The sequence below is a fragment of the Monodon monoceros genome, unplaced genomic scaffold (assembly GCF_005190385.1).
Source record: "Monodon monoceros isolate NGI ecotype Baffin Bay Population unplaced genomic scaffold, NGI_Narwhal_1 Super_Scaffold_16, whole genome shotgun sequence".
NCBI lineage: Eukaryota > Metazoa > Chordata > Mammalia > Artiodactyla > Monodontidae > Monodon > Monodon monoceros.
The window spans coordinates 96,012,930-96,032,622 of record NW_021703772.1 but is presented as its reverse complement, the minus strand read 5'-3'; the positions used below and the strand labels follow the sequence as shown (position 1 = coordinate 96,032,622).

General features: G+C 41.8%; 1 protein-coding gene across 7 annotated transcripts in view; it reads right to left on the bottom strand.

Annotated features, from left to right (window-relative positions):
* The window catches only part of NCKAP5 (NCK associated protein 5), a 1,052,051-nt gene that overhangs the window by 798,605 nt on the left and 233,753 nt on the right, over nt 1-19,693 (bottom strand). The window contains exon 1 of one of the 7 annotated variants that reach the window (XM_029224399.1): nt 950-1,585. The exons of the other annotated variants lie outside the window; for them this stretch is intronic. Coding sequence (XP_029080232.1) covers nt 950-997 — 48 coding nt within the window. The 5' untranslated portion in view covers nt 998-1,585. Of the gene's footprint in view, nt 1-949; nt 1,586-19,693 lie in introns of those variants that run through there. 7 annotated transcript variants of the gene reach the window in all.

The window sequence follows — 19,693 nt, the reverse complement described above, 5'->3', positions numbered from 1 at the left end:
GTGTGTGTGTGTGTGTGTGTGTGTGTGTGTGTGTGTGTGTGTGTGTGCAATTTTATTCAAGCCTCACAGCCACCTGCCAGTCAATTTCATTCTGCCCATTTCACAGATGAACAAATAAAGGCTCACAGAAATTAAGGCTGCCTTAACTAGTTACTTGCCAAGCTGAGATGTGAACCCACATCAGTCATGCAACATTTTCTCCTCTAAAAGGCAAGAAACTAAATAGAAACAATTTCCCATTGCTTTTTTTTTTTTTTTTTTTTACTGCTGCATGTTGACTACTTAATTATGAACAGGAGAGTAGCTTTTCTTTTCTTAAAAGCTAACCTGTGATATGCCAGCTGATAAAAAGTCAAATGGGACCTTTTTCTCTCAAGGTGACACATTCTTTTCTAAATGAAAAGCTAGACCTGCCGAAACCATTTCTGTCTGTTGGTATTTTCTCACTTACCAAATATTCTCCTTGAACTCACCTCAGCTTTCTCCCTCATTGGATATTAGAGCTAAAAACACTGCCTAATGTATCTCCCCCTCCCATCCCTGAATACATAAAGCAGCACCCAGGTAGCACTGAACCTGTTTACAACATCCTCATTCTATCGCTACACGTCTCTCATCGTTAGCATCAAAGAGCATTTACACATGAATTCATATGGACAAATTCCTCAACGAAGCATTCAGAACGCATGCACCTGCATCCAACCCCAATCACTTCAGGAGGTTGTGTTAAAGCACAAATCATTTGGGAGGGTGGTAACGTGGGGTGAGGGGAGACAGACTCAAACAGAACTCATGCTTCTTGCCTTAAATGAGGATCAGCCTGAGCTACACGTGAAGGGCAGCTGGCAGAGAGCGCCTGGGATGCCAGCCGTCTCCAAGCCACAGGCACGGAGTCTGCATTGACTCACATCACAACCCATCAGCTTCCCAACTGGGCTCCAATCCTTACCTCTACTGAAGCAGAAGTCTCCACCAGTGAGTGACCTCGCTGGACCATCAGGATGACTGCAGCCACTCAGTTTGGCCCCTTACAGACTCAGCTCTCTGATCTGACAGCCACCGTCAGACCTTTCTTTCCTCTTTCCAACAGGACCAGTATGCTTCCTCCTGCTTGTCAATATTTAACCACCCTGTCAAGTTACATTACACCGCCTGCACTAAATCCCACCCCAGTGATAACCAGGGGGTGTGCCTGTTCTACTCAATTCAACTCAACTAACCTTTATCAAGTGGCTTCCATTCATTCATTTCTTTCAACATGTATTGAGCGCCTACTGAATTTGGCACTGGAGATACAGAAATGAAATATCCGATCCCCGGACAGTCAAGACAGTGCATTATGTGCTAGGATGCTGGAGCACAAAGATAGGGGGCTCTCTCACTCCAGATGGCTACCAACCGAGAGATGGAGTGAATGGGACCAGAGAATTTCCAGAGATAGGGACACTCAGAGTGACAACCCTAATGGGCCAAGCTAATCCAGACCGACACAGGAGGACAAATGCATGGCCTCTGTCCTCAAGGAGTTTAAACTCAACACAGGGAGCTCTATCTGTCTATAGGCTAGCAGGATTCCTTACATGAGTGTCACAGGCAAGGCGTTGAATATTGTTTTTTGGTACGCGGACCTCTCACTGCTGTGGCCTCTCCCGCTGCGGAGCACAGGCTCCGGACGCGCAGGCTCAGCGGCCATGGCTCACGGGCCCAGCCGCTCCGCGGCATGTGGGATCTTCCCGGACTGGGGCACGAACCCGCGTCCCCTGCATCGGCAGGCGGACTCTCAACCACTGCGCCACCAGGGCAGCCCTGTTTCTTTTTTTTTTAATGGAATTATATTTGACATATAACTTTGTGTATATTAAGGCGTACAGCATGTTAATTTGATACATTTATATTTTATAATATGATTACCATTGTAGTGATAATTAGCACCTCTATCAAATTACATAATTATCATTTCTTTTTGGTGGTTGGAAATATTAAGATCTAATCTCTTAGCCAGTTTGATGGGTATAATACAATATCGTTGCCTATCTTCACTAGAGTGTGCATGAGCTCTCTAGGACATATTTGTCGCTCATTGCTTGTTTGCACTTTTAAACAGCATCAGTCCTCTCCAGCTATTTCTAAGACTGAACATTTGAATGAAGATGTCTCAACAGGGAAAGCTGACTGCAGCCTATAGATCCCTCAGTGTTACAAATATGAGTGTCTCCTCAGATCTCTCAAGTAACAGATAAACATAGAGAGTAAAGGAGATTGCCTGGGACCTATTTGCAAGATCAGGGGGAAAAAATCTGGGTAACACAGAGTACTATTCTTCCCTGGTCAAAGGAATTAATCCGGGACAAAATGGCTCGGCTACAGGTAAACAGGGACCTGCCGCATACCTTTCTAATCTCTCCATGACTTTTCCAAAGCCATAATTCCCGACACTTAATGAACGGTTGATGGCTCTTTGAAATAATATAGACAGACTTGCAATTTAGTATTGCCAATTGGGCAAATACTAAACTGTGGTCTTTCGCCCCGTCTGTGATCAGAAGGCTCAAAAGCTACTGACTTCAGGATTTTTTCAGTTTGAGTTTACCACCAAAGCACAGCTCTCACATATGCCCATGTAATCTCTTTTCTACCAAAACTTACTTAAGCTTCATGCTCCAGAGAACAAAGCTTCCCATTTACGTGTGAACATTCAGAGGACCCCACCATTGGGAGCCTAAGAGGCTGCATGAAAAGTGTCGGAATATTTGAATTGCAAACCACGGCCTGGGGGGGATCTCAACACATCTAATTTGGGACACGTTCCAAGCTCAAGAGCATCTCTGCATGGAAGCAGCTCTAGTAGTCAGTTTCTTAGGCCATTTCCCAGCTCCACACGTCTACTTCCCGAAGTGTTTCTAAAGCGAATGTTTATAGTCTGCTGCAATATTTTACTACAAGGTATTTAAGCTTTTGACAAATACTAACTGACATTGCCACCATTCCAATGAAAACTGATGACCCGGAACTAATGCCGACGACTTGGTTGTGGCCAAAGACTTTTTTCAGTCCGTCAGTGCTGTTCGGCAGAATGCTGTTCCAGATGCCTCTTTCACATCCTGGAAACATGGTTTGATTTCAGTCTTAAATAAAGCCACATTGCATGTTGAATCATCACAAAACTGAAGTTTCATCACACTCAAACTTGCTCCTTTTTTTAAACCAAGACGTTTTTCGGAATCTTTTTTCTTAATAACACAGAACACACTTGGCATTGGGAATATTATACATTATTAATGGAACAATTGTTACTACTAATTGCCCAATGCCTAGGGATTTCTGGATCCAATTAGAGTGGATTTGTGCCATTTATCTTGCAATCTCACTAGAAGGATGAGGTACTATATGACCTTTGTTTTTAAAGGCAATTTTAGTACATTACAGCAAATATGAGGGACATTTAAAAAATAATACCATTACTATCATAGGTGATGAGATAACTAACTACCATCCCATCGAAAATAACCAGCACATGTGACTGACATTTCCAGATGTCAATCATGAAGAACTGCAGTTTTCAAAAGACAGAACATTTCCAATATTCCCTGCTTATCTCTTGTCTACCCAGCTTTACAAAACAGAACAAAAAAAGGGTTTGGGGTTTTTTGTTTGTTTGCTTTTAATAAGTAATCTAAAAGAAAACTTCCAAAATAAAACGAATTGCCCCAAAGCCAATTTAATAGTCTTCTTTTTTAGAAAGGAAGTGGCATTATGTACTCGTCATGAGTATAGACAAAGAACTTGAAGCCTCAGTCAGTATCACGTGACCCTGGGCGAGGCACTTCATCCCTGTGTTGAGGTAGCTACGCCTGCCCACCTCTTATGAGGAGCAATTAAGGAAAAGTGATTGGTTGTTGAAGGTACACACATGCACTCATGTGTGGCAGGGGGTACTGGGCCTTTTAAAACAGTCACTCTGGGAGCACAGGACATGTTCAAGGTCACAGAAGAGTCTTTCTCAGGTTGCTATTAACTGTCCCAGTTTGCCCAGGACTGGGGGACTCCCAAAAAGGACGACTTTGAATGCTAACATCAGGAAAGTCCTGGGCGGGTCATAAGCCGGCCACTCAACTTCCTATTAGTTCATGTTTGAACTCTGTCCTGGGAACAGACTTCATGTAATATGAACATTTATTCTGCATCTTGTCTGAGCCAACCGATTTTGATTCTTCAGAATTCAGTTGACTTTTTGAAATAAATATTTAGTGCCAGGCCCCAAAAATAATATGGATTTTCACAGTGGACGAAAAGTTTGATATAAAAAGGGAAAGGAGTCCATCAATTATAGAGGTTTTCTTTTCTGAGACATTCAGAAACTAAATCCAAAAATGAAATTTAAAAAAAAAAAACAATCCGGAGGGATTTTATAACCTTGCCGCTTGAATTGCGTTCACAGGAATGGCAATATTGGCATCGCCAGAGCGTGTTAGAAATGTACAAGTCTGTCCCCCCCCAGACCTGCATCAGAATCTGTGTTTCTGTAAGATCCCTGGGTCTCTGAGGCTATGACAGTTTGAGGAGCCCTGTTTTAGAATTTGTTAAGCCTGGGGTAAGAGGGAACAAACCTCCATAAAAACATTTGATAGAGTTATAAAAATAAAGAACATTCCTGCAATTCAAAGACTTATGACCAAGGAAATGAAAGGTATTATTGTAATTTATGGTTTTGTGCCCTGTGAATTTTAGCTTCATAGTCGAGGAGGCCATAAAATGTAATTCAATTCTAAATGAGGCCAATGGTTCAACAGTTTTCCTACAAGGAAGCCTTCAGGATGCCAGGATCCACTTCAAAGGGTAGAGTGAGAATGTGTAGGGATTCCATCTACATACCCAGTCAGTCACCATCCTCTGTTCCTGGCATCTCACTGAGTAGGGGGTTGAACCTAGGAGGCCTCCTAGGCTTTAGGTTTACATCTGAAACACCAGTGGGCAGGGGAAGGATTGAGGAAAAGCAAGTTTTTGACATACGGGTAGAGAGGTCTATTTTGGAATGGGAGGTTTGAGGGACCTAATAAACACACATGTGGGGTGAATTTGGTATTTGGATGTACTAGTCTGGGAGTAAGCAAGTTACAAAAGAGTATATGCACCTGATTTCTTTTCGTAAAATAACTTGGGGACCTGTCAGCATAAGGACTGTATTGGATAATCAGGGGATAAGGGATTTTATAGAACACAGCATTCCAGGCTTAGAGGGCAGTAGAACTAATGCCCTTTGGCAAAAGGGAGAAGGGAAGCAAAGCAAAAACAAAGCAAAACAAAGCAAAACAAGCGTGATAAGCAAAGAATGCCTACAAGTGAAATTTAAATGGGTGACCATAACGTGGTGAATTGAAATAATATAAAGGTTTAAAAGCTTTTCTTCCTAAAACAGAAGATGCATATTGTAACAGCAAATACAATAGGAGTCTGAATCCAAAATTCCAAATATTTCAAACGGGGAGCCAGGAGATTGAGTGCAAAGTTTTATTTGTGTGTGTACACGTGGACGTTTTGTACCCTACGAACAGGAAGTGCATAGCCTTCTTTCTGCCCATGGGACATAAGTTTACAGAAAAAGATTAGGCATGTGGCCACAAAGGAGACACTAAAATTCCTTGAAACAAATGAGGAAAGGAACAGCAACAGTAACAACTAAAAGACCCACAAAAATCTAAGTGTTTTCAATTAAATAATAGTCTTCTAACTGAACCAAGTATCAAAAATGCCATAAAAATACAAAGTACAAGTTATTTAGACATAAGTACAACAATCAGGAAAACTTCATATCAAAACTGGGATGCAGCTGAACTCAGAAGAAACCATAAACCTTTAAACGTTTTTGTTAAAAAGGAAATTGAAGATAACTAAATACTCAACCTAAGGAATTAAGGACTAAATACTCAACCTAAGGAATTAAGGAACCTAAGAAAACAAAATAAGCTTAAAGAAAACAGGATAAGTAAAAAAAACTAAAATACATTAGCTAGGAATCAATTTATACATTAGCTGATTCAATAAACATTTACTGAACAGTGCCTAGGAGTTGTTTTTTGTTGTTGTTTGTGTTTTGCTACTTTTCTAGATTCGGTGAATATGGCAGTGAAGGAAAACCAATAATAAATAGATGAACAAAAAAATAATGGATGAATAATTGATGTAGCTATTCCACCCTCAGTTAGAAGGAGCGTAACTCCCTATTCTTTAAGTACAATATGGAAATTGGGGTGGGGGGAATGGTAACCTTACTGTGGAGAAACCTGACAAACACTAATCCAGCCAGGTGATCCAGTGACACATCCCGTTGAGAGTATGCACCCCAGATATGATGTGGTGAAAATGGTACTTTGCCATTCTGGGCTTCCTCCCCAAACCCCATAACCTCAATGTAATCATGAAAGAAAAATCAGACAAGTTTCAAGAGAAAAGGGCATCCTGCAAATGACCTGACCAGTACTCCTTAAAGTCAGAAAGAGAAAAACAAATACCGTATGCTAACACATATATAGGGAATCTAAAAAACAAAAAAAAGGTTCTGAAGAACGTAGGGGCAGGACGGGGGAAAAGATGCAGACGTAGAGAATGGACTTGAGGACACGGGGAGGCGGAAGGGTAAGCTGGGACGAAGTGAGACAGTGGCATGGACATATATACACTCCCAAATGTAGAATAGATAGCTAGTGGGAAGCAGCCGCATAGCACAGGGAGATCAGCTCGGTGCTTTGTGACCACCTAGAGGGGTGGGATAGGGAGGGTGGGAGGGAGACGCCAGAGGGAGGGGATATGGGGATATACATATATGTACAGCTGATTCACTTTGTCATACAGCAGAAGCTAACACAACATGGTAAAGCAATTATGCTCCAATAAAGATGTTAAAAAAACCCCAAAACTGTCAAGGTCATGAAAAACAAGGAAAGACTGAGAAACTGTGGTAGCTAAGAGGAGACTAAACAGACATGGCAACCAAATATCAGTGTGGTATCCTGGATGGGGTCTTGGAACAGAAAAAGAACGTGAGGTAAAACTAAGGAAATTCAAGGAATTCCCGGGCGGTCCAGTGGTTAGGATTCGGCGCTTTCACTGCTGGGGCCCCAGGTTCAATCATCCCTGGTTGGGGAACTAAGACGCCGCAAGCCGTGTGGCGCAGCCAAAAAAAAAAAAAGAAGGAAATTCAAATCAAGTATGATAATAAGTTAATAATAATAATGTATCATTAATTGTGATTACCAGTTAGTTGTAATTGATTAATTGTAATAACAGTTGTTATTAGCATCTTACATTAGTACGCCCATCTTTCCTATGTTTAAACTGGCTGTTTCAAATCGTCTTCAGATGGGCAATCTATTTCCAGCATAGAATTAATTACTGTGTGTTGATGAGACATTTTGACCACCTCCCACCCCCCATCTCTGGCCTTTCGGAGGCTGAAGAAGAGGCAGAGATCTATTTCCAAGGTGTACAGTTTGGAAGCCCTGAAGGCTGCCTCTTTGATGTGGCCTTTTGGTTTCACTCCCTCATTCTTAGGGAAACCATTCTGGAGCTATCGGAAAGATCATTTGAGATCTCTGCAGTGGTCAGCGCTAACATGGCTCTCTACAGTGCCTGCATCAACACAGAGGCACAGACAATCGGGGTAACCTGCTTAGTGAGTTGTCTTCTCCAGAACAGACCAAGGTTTGTATATGGTACATAAAGGAGAGGATCATCTTAATTTTTTTTTTTTTTTTTTTTAGCCATTATACCGAAACCTCAGAAGCAAAGGTTTCTTCCCGATACTGATATCAAACAGGGAGAAGGGGAGTGGAAGTGATGCTAATAGAGAAGAAATGTGAGGGGACAAAATAATTCTCGTTATCATAAAAACAAGAAACAAGGAATAAGCTTTTCATGCGAATGAAGAGAAGAATCAAATCCATTTAGGTGAAAATAAAAATTAAGAAAGCACAACCCAAGAACCCAAAGGTTGTTAGTGATTCATAACTTTGTAAATTCATCCATATAAGAGAGGGTCCTGTTTAGAAGAAATAAATTTGCTTCCCTCTGAAATATACACCTTTGCCAAACAACTGAATCAGGTAAATGCCCAAATCATGGAATCTATCACTACGTCATTCCTTAAACTTTGCTTCAATACCTGCAAATTAGGTTGAAAAATGAATTTTCTTTAAGTGCCTAATGTTGCCCATCGTGGTTTACCATTGAACTGCACAGCTAATACTACTGCATTATGTGTATCATGCAACAAACTTAGCATCATTATAGTTTCATGAGATACAATAAGAACTGTTCATTAATTATTCACAGTTTGCTTCTAGTACACAGGATTTTAAAAAAACATACACAAGAGAACCAGAGTGCTGTCACCCTACACATTTAGTTACGTCAAGAGAAGACTCAGCTGAGCTTGAAAACGTTGGATTTCAGATCTCCTAACAGCACTGATCGCTTGAGCGCTTTGAGAGCTCCACACGGCCCTTCGCACAGGCTGCTCCGATGTTCCCACTGCCTGTTGTCGCTATTAAGCCAGGGATAAACACATCAACACTACCATCCTGTGCACAGACTAAGTCAGCTCCAAACACAGATTCTGTCAAGTAGTAGGTTAAGGCCAGTCTTTAACTTGCCCCTGCTACATATCTGGCCATGAAGGTGGCGCGTTTCTCTCACTAATCTCTAACTCCCTTGCCAGCTCGGTAGCAAATGGTAATTATTTTGTTCATCAGCATAGTCCATAGTCTCAGAACCTGGGACAGTGCCTGGCACATAGAAGACAATAAATACTTATGTTGAATGGATCATGTGATAAGAATCTTTCCACTTTGTGCATCTGTGAAATGGGGATATTATAATTTCTATAACTACTTCTGCGTTGTTTCTTCTTTTACTGTAGTCTTTTAAACACTGTTGGGATTAATACCTTTACTCATGTGATTTCTCCATATTTTGAGTTCTCAAAAGGAGAATTAATGGGTCAAAGAATCAGAACATTTTATGACTCTTGCCAAATTACTTACATGAATAATGTCATAAGGAAACATGGAAAAATGAATTTTACCACTTGCCCATGAAGATTAGCTATTAAAAGAGTGGCTAACTTATGGGGAGAATGAAATGCTCTCTAATAGTTTGTGGTAATTCAAGTGTTATTAATTTGGCAAATTGAACTTTTCTCTGTTTAACTAGTTATAGCTTCTTTTTCATCCATCAACTGAAGAATGACCAGCCCTGGTCCCCACTCTGTGTATGGGAGCCTTTCCCAGATACTTCAAGAAACTCTGGCACCATAGCTTCTTTGACAATTTGATTCCTTTGATATTCTGTCTCAAGAGTGCAACAGGAGCCTTGAAAGCTAAAGTTTAGGCGATACTTCTATTGGCCAGGGATCTCTGCACTAAATGGACTTATACGATAGACCAGGAGTCCCTAAGATTATTTACATGTGTGTTGATAAACACCTTTGGAGGTTTTCACTCTGGAAGAATTAGTGAGTTATTTTGTAGAGTCAGGCCAGTTTTATGAGCCAATAAATGATAGCCTAAGTCAGTCATAGTCAAGGACCAGCCCACACAAAGAAATCCTATACCTACAAAAGTTTCAGTGCTCATACAATTGAAAGCTGTCACCAAATCCTGCTGTCTGGGTAGAAGAGTGCTCGACGACACACTGATAGCCCAGAAGGTGGAGAATTGAATTAAGGCCAACAAAAACCTTTGAGTGAATGGCAGATTCAAGATAATAGTGGGGTGATAAAATAAAACTTTCCCAGAAACCCAAGTCCTAGCAAAATCGCTCTGTAAGTGTTTTGGGACTACTGGTCTTTCTAACCTTTTTATGTTCCCAAGGCTCAAGGATTTTGGGTTTTGGGAACAGGCCCATTTCGGGATGTGTAGACAATCCAGGTAACGCGTAACAGGGCCCAAGGTGGAATCTGGTTTGTGAAGCTCAGCAGAGGTTGGTATTATTGCATAAAAATTTATATATGACTTCCAAAACAAAACATTCTCATTGTTATAGATACTCACTGCTTAAACGCTTGGAATGGAGGAAAGAGCCCAAGAATACTTATAAAAATATTTTATCTTGAAAAGGTCAAAAATTCTTAATGGTAACCCAAGGTGTGAACGATGAGCTAAATGTTTACTTCTTCCTTCAGTTCTATTTGGCTAGGCGATGACTGATAAGAAGAGAAAGAATATCTCTAAAATGTTCCTTTTCAAGAATCATTAATATATAAAGAGCTAAATGTCAACCCCAGAAAAAGCAACAACCACATTCCGTAAATAAACTCATTTCCAGTGGAGTTTTGTCTCCCACTGGAGATCACAGTTGAGTGGAGGAGAGGAGGTAAAGCACAGTGGTTAAGAACAGAGACTGGAGATGGACAGCCTCAGTCTAATCCTGGCTCAGCCTTTATTAGCTGTGTGATTTGGGATGTGCCGCTAAACTCTATGTTCCTCAGTTTCCTCATCTGCAGAGTGGGGTTGATAATGACAATGTCGACTTCATAGTGCTGTTGTGATGGTGAAATGAGTTAAATATGTAAGAACACTCTGAACTCTGCCCAGCACATAGCACCATGTATTTTCTGATATGAGATTATGAACACCTTGAGAGTATAATTTATATGTGCGTTCTCCAGAACCCAACATCACCCCGGCACACAGGAGGCGATTCATAAACAATTGTTGAATAAGAGGATGACTATAAAGAATTTTCTGCTAGGATTTCTTGAAAGGGCAGCATTTCCTTGTATCTTCAAAGCATGACAATTCAACACAGGACTGACAATACAGGCTCCTTTAAGAAACAATTCCAGCGTGCAGAGTGCACGCACCTGAATGCAGCAGCAGAATGAATAATGAGAGAGCAATGAACAGTATTAGATAAAAGTAAGAGTCTTAACACAAATCCAAATGACTGAAATAATGCAAGTATTATATTCTTTGCATAGCCCCGGCTTGCCCTTCTACTCTTTACTGATAAAGCCAGGACTATTACACCATCTGGAGTGGGTCAAGATGAAGTGGAGATTCTGATCTCATCTCTAATTACTTCTTCATTCAAGTGGGAGTTGGAGAGTGTGTAGGCAAGTTTCAGGGAAGGATTTTTCAAATGATACAAATTCACTAATAAAATGCTCAGGAGCTGATTTAGGCCTATTTAATCTCCAAGACATCTGAAACAACACAATGTCAGCAACGACTTCTTATCCTGGAAAATCCCGAAGTCGTTTTAATATTTTTTTTGCTTTAATCCATGTACTTAGTAGTCACATCACTCACCACTAAAATGCAGTTCTCATTTCTGCAGTCAAAGAGAGCAATGTGTTTCACAGGAACTGAAAGATAATAGGATGGTTAGACACACAGTTCACATCACTGAAAATGGAGACAGACTGGCTTCACCAAGGTGGAACACAGCCAGCCTCTCCGGTGTTCATCAGAATCTGGGTGTGGTATCACTGTTTTCTTCCTTGGACGGCAACGGGGTAAAAGAGTGGGTCAGGCGGATGAGAGAGATATTGGGTGTATGATTAAATGAACACATGCGATGAAGTTAAAGAAGGTACTAAAAGGTTTTAGTTGAAAGAGGCGGGGCCTTTCCCATGCATCAGATCTGGCCAAGAATGGATCTCAGTTTAGACAGCAGCTTGTGGCTGGTGGCTACCATACTGGACACACGGTGAAGGCTAGGTGACTCCCTCTGACATCTCTATTCTTCTCTGGTTCCTTCATGGTGTCTTTTCATCTGCCACTTACTTATTGGGATTCCTCACTGGCCCCTGCTGTTGTGACTCTGCACACTTTCCACAACGCTTTTTGTGACACCTGACATTCTACGTCACCAAAATCTAACTCTTTGTCTTCTCTGGTAAAATAGCTCTTTTTCATTAATGTTTCACTTCAGTTGCAGGCACTGTCTTTCACCTAGGCTCCCAAGCAGGGAAACAGTTTCGACAGCTAACCTCCCTCCCTCTACCTCTATCCAATTGATTATCAATTCTCGCTCTATTGATCTTTCCCTTTCAAAAATACTTTTTTAATCCATCCCCTACACGCCAACCACCACTGCATACTCCAAATTATCAATACTTTCTTTCAGGTATTTCAACCAATATTCTAGCTCAGGGATTCTCACTTACGGCTGCATGTTAGAATCACATGGGGAGCTGAAAACACAACCAGGACCTGGATCCAACCCAAGAGATGGGGTTTTATTCAGGACGGGGCGGGGCCCAGGCACGGGTAATTTTTACCCACATGACTTTTGTCGAGTCAGACTTGAGAATCACTCTTCTTGCACTTCTCTCTGGCTCTTGTTTTGTCCCCCGCCTACAGCGACACCCTGAAGAAGTACCAGGCTGCTCCATCCACAGTGTTCATCTATCCACTCTGCATAAAACTCTTCAATGATTGCCCATCCTCTAGAAAATGAAACCCAATTTCCTCCTCTCTACTCATGCCCTGACACTCTCTGCCTCACATCTTTTGCTCCGGTTACTGTTAGTTCCCACCTATACCCTGCCATTTCATCCCTGGGCTCATGCACTCTTCTTTATTCAGGTTGCCAATCTCTACTCTTTACCTGGAGAATGCCTACTCATCCTTAAAGACGCAGCTTCAGCATCACTTTTCTAAGAAGCCTGTTTCATTATAACTCGCTCGTGCACCACTCCTCTGTGCATGGTACACCCTGTGCCTATCTCTATCAGTGCTTTTGTAAGACATCATAAAAGTGGGTCCATATACATGAATCGCCCACTCCCCTATGAGCTGGTTTTCTCAGGACACTCATGTCCTATGCCTGTTGTCCCCGTTTAGCTAGTAACAGTGTCCCGTTTTAGTCCCAAGGATGTCCTAACCTGGCTGGTAGATGGTGGACACCTTACCTGTGAGATCACTGAGACCAGTAACCCAGTCTTATGCTTTGTTGTAATCTCAATGCCTAATACAGTTCCTAAAACTTGGTATATGTTTATACGCTCAAAAAATGAAGGAAGGAAGAAAGGTATTATGTAACTGACAAGCTAACTTATCATGTTCAGAGGCAACCTTTAGGAAGGCCTATTGAAAAATCTAAACAAAGTTTTATCTTAAAGAGATGTCTGCACTCCCATGTTCATTACAGCACTATTCACAATAGCCAAGATATGGGATTAACCTGTGTTCATCGAAGGATGAATGGGTAACGAAAATGTGAGATATGTGTACATACGTGTACACACACATGCTCACACACACACACATACACACAGTGGAAGGTTATTCAGCCTTAAAAAAGAAGAAAATCCTGTCCTCTGTGACAACATGGATGATACTGGAGGACACTAGGCTAAGTGCATTAAGCCAGACACAGAAAGACAAATACTGCATGACCTCACTTATACATAGAATTTAAAAAAGTGAAACTCACAGAACCAGAGAGAAGGATGGTGATTGCCAGGGGCTTGGAGGTGGGGGAAATGGGGAGACGTCGGTCAAAGGGTGCAAAGTTTTAGTCATACAGTATAATCGATTCTGGAGACCTAGTACACAGCTTGGTGACTACAGATAACAACACTGCATTATAGATCTGAAATTTGCTAAGGGAGTAAACGTTTTCATCACATACACAAAAGATTAAAATATATATATAACTACGTGAGGTGACAGGTGTGTGAATTAGCTCGAGTTTGGTCATCTTTCACAATGCACGTGTATATCAAAACGCCATGTTCTACACTGTAAACATGTACAATTTTTATTTGTCAATCATACCTCAGTAAATCTGGGAAAAAAAGAGAGATCTGATTAAATTTAAGAAAAACTAAACATAGAAACAATTTGGCATGTGATCGCTCCTCAAAAATATGATTGTAGAAAGTAAACTTGAGTTTTCTCAGCCTACTATCACTTTGCGTACTCCTGTGTGCTCTCTGGACCCTAGGGATGTTGACAGTCATCAGGTGGGTGAGGACCAAAGTCCAGATGATTCCTGGGAGCAACCCCAGCCCCTGTCTGTTCTCACAAGGGCAAGTCTGCTTTTTGTGGCCAAGGATTTGAGCTCTGGTGTCAGGCTACCTGCATTTGCATTGCGGTCCTCCACTGGGAGGGCACATGACTTGGGTAAGTTATATAAACTCTCTAAGCCAGCTTTATAATGGAGAATAATGTGCCTACTCAAGCAATCGCAGAGAATTAAATAAGGAAAACTATGCAGGGAAGTTAGCACGGTGACTGCCACAGAGAAAGCCCCTAAGAAACAGTCACCCTTATTCTTTTATCTAATTTATTTGTTGGACTTACAAATAATATTTCGCTTGGAGAAGGGATTTGTCTGCATTAAAAAAAAAAAAACAAAAAAAAAAACTTTGGGAAAGCACCATTCTAGAAATGTTTGACTGTAGAGATTCCAACCCGATTCTCCCTTGGGATCTTTGTAACTTGAGTTGCTGATGGAGCCAGGGTTCTTTCTTTCCTCTGCAATTCAGAGACTCAAGCCCACGCCTTGCCTGCTTCCGAGAACCCATCAGTGGAAAAGAAAACAGCAACCCAGGACTCAAATTTTGGTGTGAGCCACAGGTGCTAGTGGGTGCCAGCTTCTGGTAGCATGGCATAAAAAGACATGAATGCTTTTGCCAGTGCTGGGAATATGACTGCAGTGTGCCTATTACAAACATTTACCTTTTCAGCTGGAATACTAGGGGACACTAGGGTTTCTGTTTGAACAGTGCTTTGAGGCAAAACTCATTGAAATGACATGGCAAGCTTTGCATAAATCAACTCTTCTATGATTATGTTTGTAACACATCATGCCATCGGACTGCCAAAAAAAGCTTGGGAGAACAAAATAGTCCCAGTTATTTACACATAACTCTAGTTCCCAAAGCAGATTCGTGGATAACTTTGCATATAGGATAATAGGAGATATTTCATTCTTGGAAAAGGGGTCTATCAATTAGGGCTGAAAAAGCAATCGAATTTGGGGGTTGCAGTCTAGGGATTATAACCAACGTCTTTGGAATCAGACATAGGTTTGAGAATATAAAGCACTTTGGGTGTCGGGAACCTAAAACAGATGCAATAAACCTTAACTCTGATAGAAATAATAACAGTAATTATTTTAAAAAATTTATTTTATAATGGACTATAGTTGATTTACAACACTGTGTTAGTAATTATTAATAATGATATTTTACAAAATTCCAGCAAAGATGATTAGGTTGTTTTTCATTCTATTCTATTTTGTTTCTTCCTGCTGTTGCTGTTTGTGATTTTAGATCAACTCCAAAATATCCACACAGACTTCAAGCCCAGCTTCAATAATTTCAATTTTCTCTGAGGAGTTAGCGGATCACACCAAGCTATGGGAATGAATTTGAGGTGTCTGCATTTTTATAACCAGAAGCCATGATACCTTGTCCTGAAACTGTTTGATCTTGTTACCATTGCTGCTGAATATTTTGAGTCACGCAAGGGTGTGGAATACCTTTTATTCAAATGCTTCCAAAAGAGAGATTACATCAACAGAAATTCAGAGCAAGCTGCTTAAAGGCTATATTAATCCCAATCCCGGGCTATTACATTAAATGTTTGACAGGAATCCAAACTTTCCTGTAGCCTTCTACTGAGAAGATAATCTTTCATAATTTTAACTGTGAAAGGGGAGGACTTGATCTTTTGAAATGGAAAGGGTGAGCCTAATTGAATTTCCTTCTTTGGTTTCTTATTAAAGATGGGACCAGACTGAATCATATTCAATTAATGATTGTACATGGATATATTGCTCTTTGCAGAAGCTGAAAATAAGATTAACAAAGCTAGAAAAAGATGTAGGGGGCAATGGTGCCAATTCAACACTTAAAGAGCCAGGCATATGTAAGAGCAAAGGTCTATTTCAGTGCCATTTATTTATATGATCCTGGAACAGGCTGGGCCATCATTCATCGCCAACTCGAGGACTGAGTGGAAAACTGTGCGATACTGAGCATCGTCTATGGGGGAAGATAAACTTACAAATGCCGCAAAGAATAATCAGGACGTACCATTCCGACCCGTCCCCTCTCCTGACTACCCACCGAATACACCATGGTCCTTGTTATTGTCAAGCCAGGGCACACCCATCATGCACTCATCTCAGCCCACCCGTCAGCCTCCCGGACACCACAACTCAGCTTTAAGGCTGTTGCCTTCCACAAGGCGTTATGCAGCTCTGGTAACCACAGAAGCACCTTTTATGGACTAATAATTGTGATAGGAGATCTGACAGGTACATTAAAACAATAGTTCACATATTTAAAAACTGGAACTACCCAGGAGTGCAGTCCTTATAATTACCATCTCCATAAAACTCTCCCTTCTGGAAGCTTTTCTGGGATATTTTTCTTCTATATCTTCAACAGTGGCGTTTTAACAGACAATGGTCTCATATCTCTATTTGTATATTCTGTCCATAGCGGTGGTGTGAGTGCTTCCAGGGCAGACCGAGCAGCTCTTCTATTCTTAGGTGACCACACAGTACAAAACATGTAGTAGGAGCTTACCTAGTACTTCTTTAAATGCAGCTGACGTGTGTGTGTGTGTGCGTGTGTGCGTGTGTATATGTGTGTTTGAGGGGAGGAGGTGGTGCCAGTTTGGGAGCCGGAATCTGAAATTTTCATCCCAGCTCTGACCCTTGACATCTGTGAGAGCCTGAGTCAGTTTCCACGTCTGTGGAATAATACATATAATATCATCTGTATAAGAACACATAATGATGCTCACATTGTGATGATGTTATATGACATTTGGGCACTGCCTGGCATGCAGCGGAAGTCCAATTCATAGCCATTCCTTTGTTGAATAGAAATACTGACTTAAGAAAGGTTTTAGGATGTGAGAGGGATTAGAGTGCAGGGCTGACGAGCAAGGACTTTGGAACCAGACTGCCTAAGCACAAACCCCAATTCTAAACCTTCTGGCTGTGGAGTGTGGGGCAAATTGCTTAACATCTCTATGTCTCAGTGTCCTCCCCGGTGAAACACGGATACCAACGGTATCCACGTCCCCAGTTAGTGAGGGTTAAATGAGTTACTACATATACATCTCTCACGAGTCCTGAAACACTCAAGTGGCTTTAGTATTACTAAGAATGAGCCTACGTAAGACACAAATGAACTTGGTCGGTTTTAAAGGTCTTTGAAAACTCTGGATCTATAGTTCTGTGAAGAAAACATATACACTCTTTCCTTTAGAGCCTCACATATAAGAGAGTACAACACACATACTGAGACAGTCCCCACCATCTACGCACACCTACACACGCCTACACACACATCAGCGTTGTCTCAGTTTCTTCTTTTTCCTTCCTCTGTCACAACTCACCCAACTGCCACCTGCAGTATCTAAAAGCCCACAAATTTACGATCTGTCATAGCCAGCTGGGAAGCTGACTTGGAAAAGAGAACTGAAGCGAAATCCCATGTTCAGTCTGAAAGATTTTTGGAATATCATTATTCTCTAGCGATGGTCTAAATGGTGAGCCAGAAGTGACTTGTCTAAAATACGTGCCTGAAGAGCAAAGGTCTGGCAGCAAGCTGAACTTTCAAGGGAACTTGCAATGAACTTCATCAATGTCTAAATATGAGACCTCTTCCAGCAGATGGGCTGGGTGCCTTACTGAACTAGCTAGCCGGATGTCTTCGCAAGATGGGGATACAAAACACTTGCCAAGAAAGACTAGGCTCAAATTATCCACACAGCCGCACGTCGGTGAATTTGCAGTGTGCAAAATAATTTGGGGACTCCCAGGAAGGGGGCAGAGTGAGCTCAGCATCAAAATGAACAATGAACTAAGAAAACAAAGTTGGTGACCTATTCAGTATTTAAGCTCTTTGAAAAAGACCTCTTCTACCAACCACCATCCCACACATCTTTCATGCTGTTGGCCTTTCTGCCTCCTCTTCTCCAGCCACCAGTCCTTTTAAATGTAACCTTCATAGGATACACCAGTCACTTTAGGCATTTCCCAAGCCAGCTTAGGGGAAATTCATACCATAACCATGATTTTCATTTATATATTTATGCAGTCTTCTCTGTCCCAATCTTGTTCTTTCAGTCCTTCTACCATAAAAACTCTGCCAAGTATTGTTCTTTTCCTTACTTCCAAATAGGATTCAAATGCATTTCAAATCAGGGAAACAATGAGAATTGTGCCCACATGGCTTAAAGATGGAACAGATGTAATGACTAAAAAGACCAACTGAAGACACGCAGACAATGCAATTTCACAGGAAAATCTAAATCAAGTACAGAGGAAGGCAGATTACCAGACAGTTATCTGCAGCCCTCCACGGGAACATCAGGTAGATGTCTAACGAAACCTGAGTCCTTGGTAGAGGCATCAGACACAAAGGAGGCTATTCTGTGCTCTGAAAGGGCAGGTACTGTCTCACACCTAAGCTCTGTTCAGTGATAGAAAAGGACTGAGGGATACCAATCAAGGCAGTCAGGAAGTGGAGAAGGTAGAGTGGAAATGAAATAGAGTTGCAGTGATCGGGCTGAATTAATGAATCTCGACAGAGTTATACAAATAGGAAGAACTGGGGGGGGTGGTAATGACAAAGAGAGCCATCCTCTGGAAAGACTTCCCCCACTCCATTGTGCCTATCAATACCTTCCCCATCTTTGAGTCACTGCAGAGTTCCACACCCTTGTAACTACTCCAAGCCACCTAGCATCTCCCCTCTGACATCTGATGTACTTACTGTTGGTACCTGTGTTTCTCAGCTGGGGGTGATTTTGCCCCCCCCCCCCAGGGGACATTGGCAATGTCTAGACACATTATTTTGTTGTACAACTGCAAGGACGTTACCTCTAGGGGTAGAACAGGAAGGCCACTAAACATCCTACAATGCACAGGACAGCCCCACAGCAGAGGGTCAATAGTGCAGTGGTTGAAAACTCTGGTCTGCACCACTGCTATCTGGCCCCAAATCCTCATGATCTTGAACTTTAGTTCCATTTTCTGGCTGCATGCATTGATTCTCTGGGCAGCTTCTAAGTTATCTCTGGGGCATGGACCACACTTGATAATTCATGCCATTGCCCAGCACGCTGGGCACGGTGCCTTGCACGTGGTAGGCAGAGCGTGTGAGTGATAGGAGAAGAGAAACGATGTGTTTCCTGTGAGTCAGGGCTGAAGGATGTTGCCCCTTTGCAGCATTATTGGCAAACGTTGCTGGGCACAGAATGGCATGGGCAAAGCACCATCCCCGTCTGATCAACAGGCAAGGGTTGAGCTGCTCAAGCGATGGAGATGGTCGGGGGGAGAACTCAGCTAAGAATAAAGAAGTGAGGGCTAGCCTGCAGCATTATTTCCAATAGTCAGTGAAACAAAACATTGAAAGAGGGGGCATTCCGACTTTTAAACGATGCTCTTACATATAATCTAGAGAAAAGTCCAAAAGCTGTCCAAACCAGGTAAGAATTCATCTGCCTGCTTCACAGTGCTGCCGGGTCTCTGCTAGTCCTTCCAGTGGCACTGACTGCAAAGCGTGTGGGCTTTGTGAAGCTTTTGCTGAGCAGAAGTAACACAGATGGCCTCTCGCTCCCTCTCTTCCTCTCACTCTCCCTCTTCCGCATTCCATTTTCGCTGCCTCTTTCTCTCCATTCTAATAGGCCCAGGAAAAGCAGAGATTACTGACCCAGGT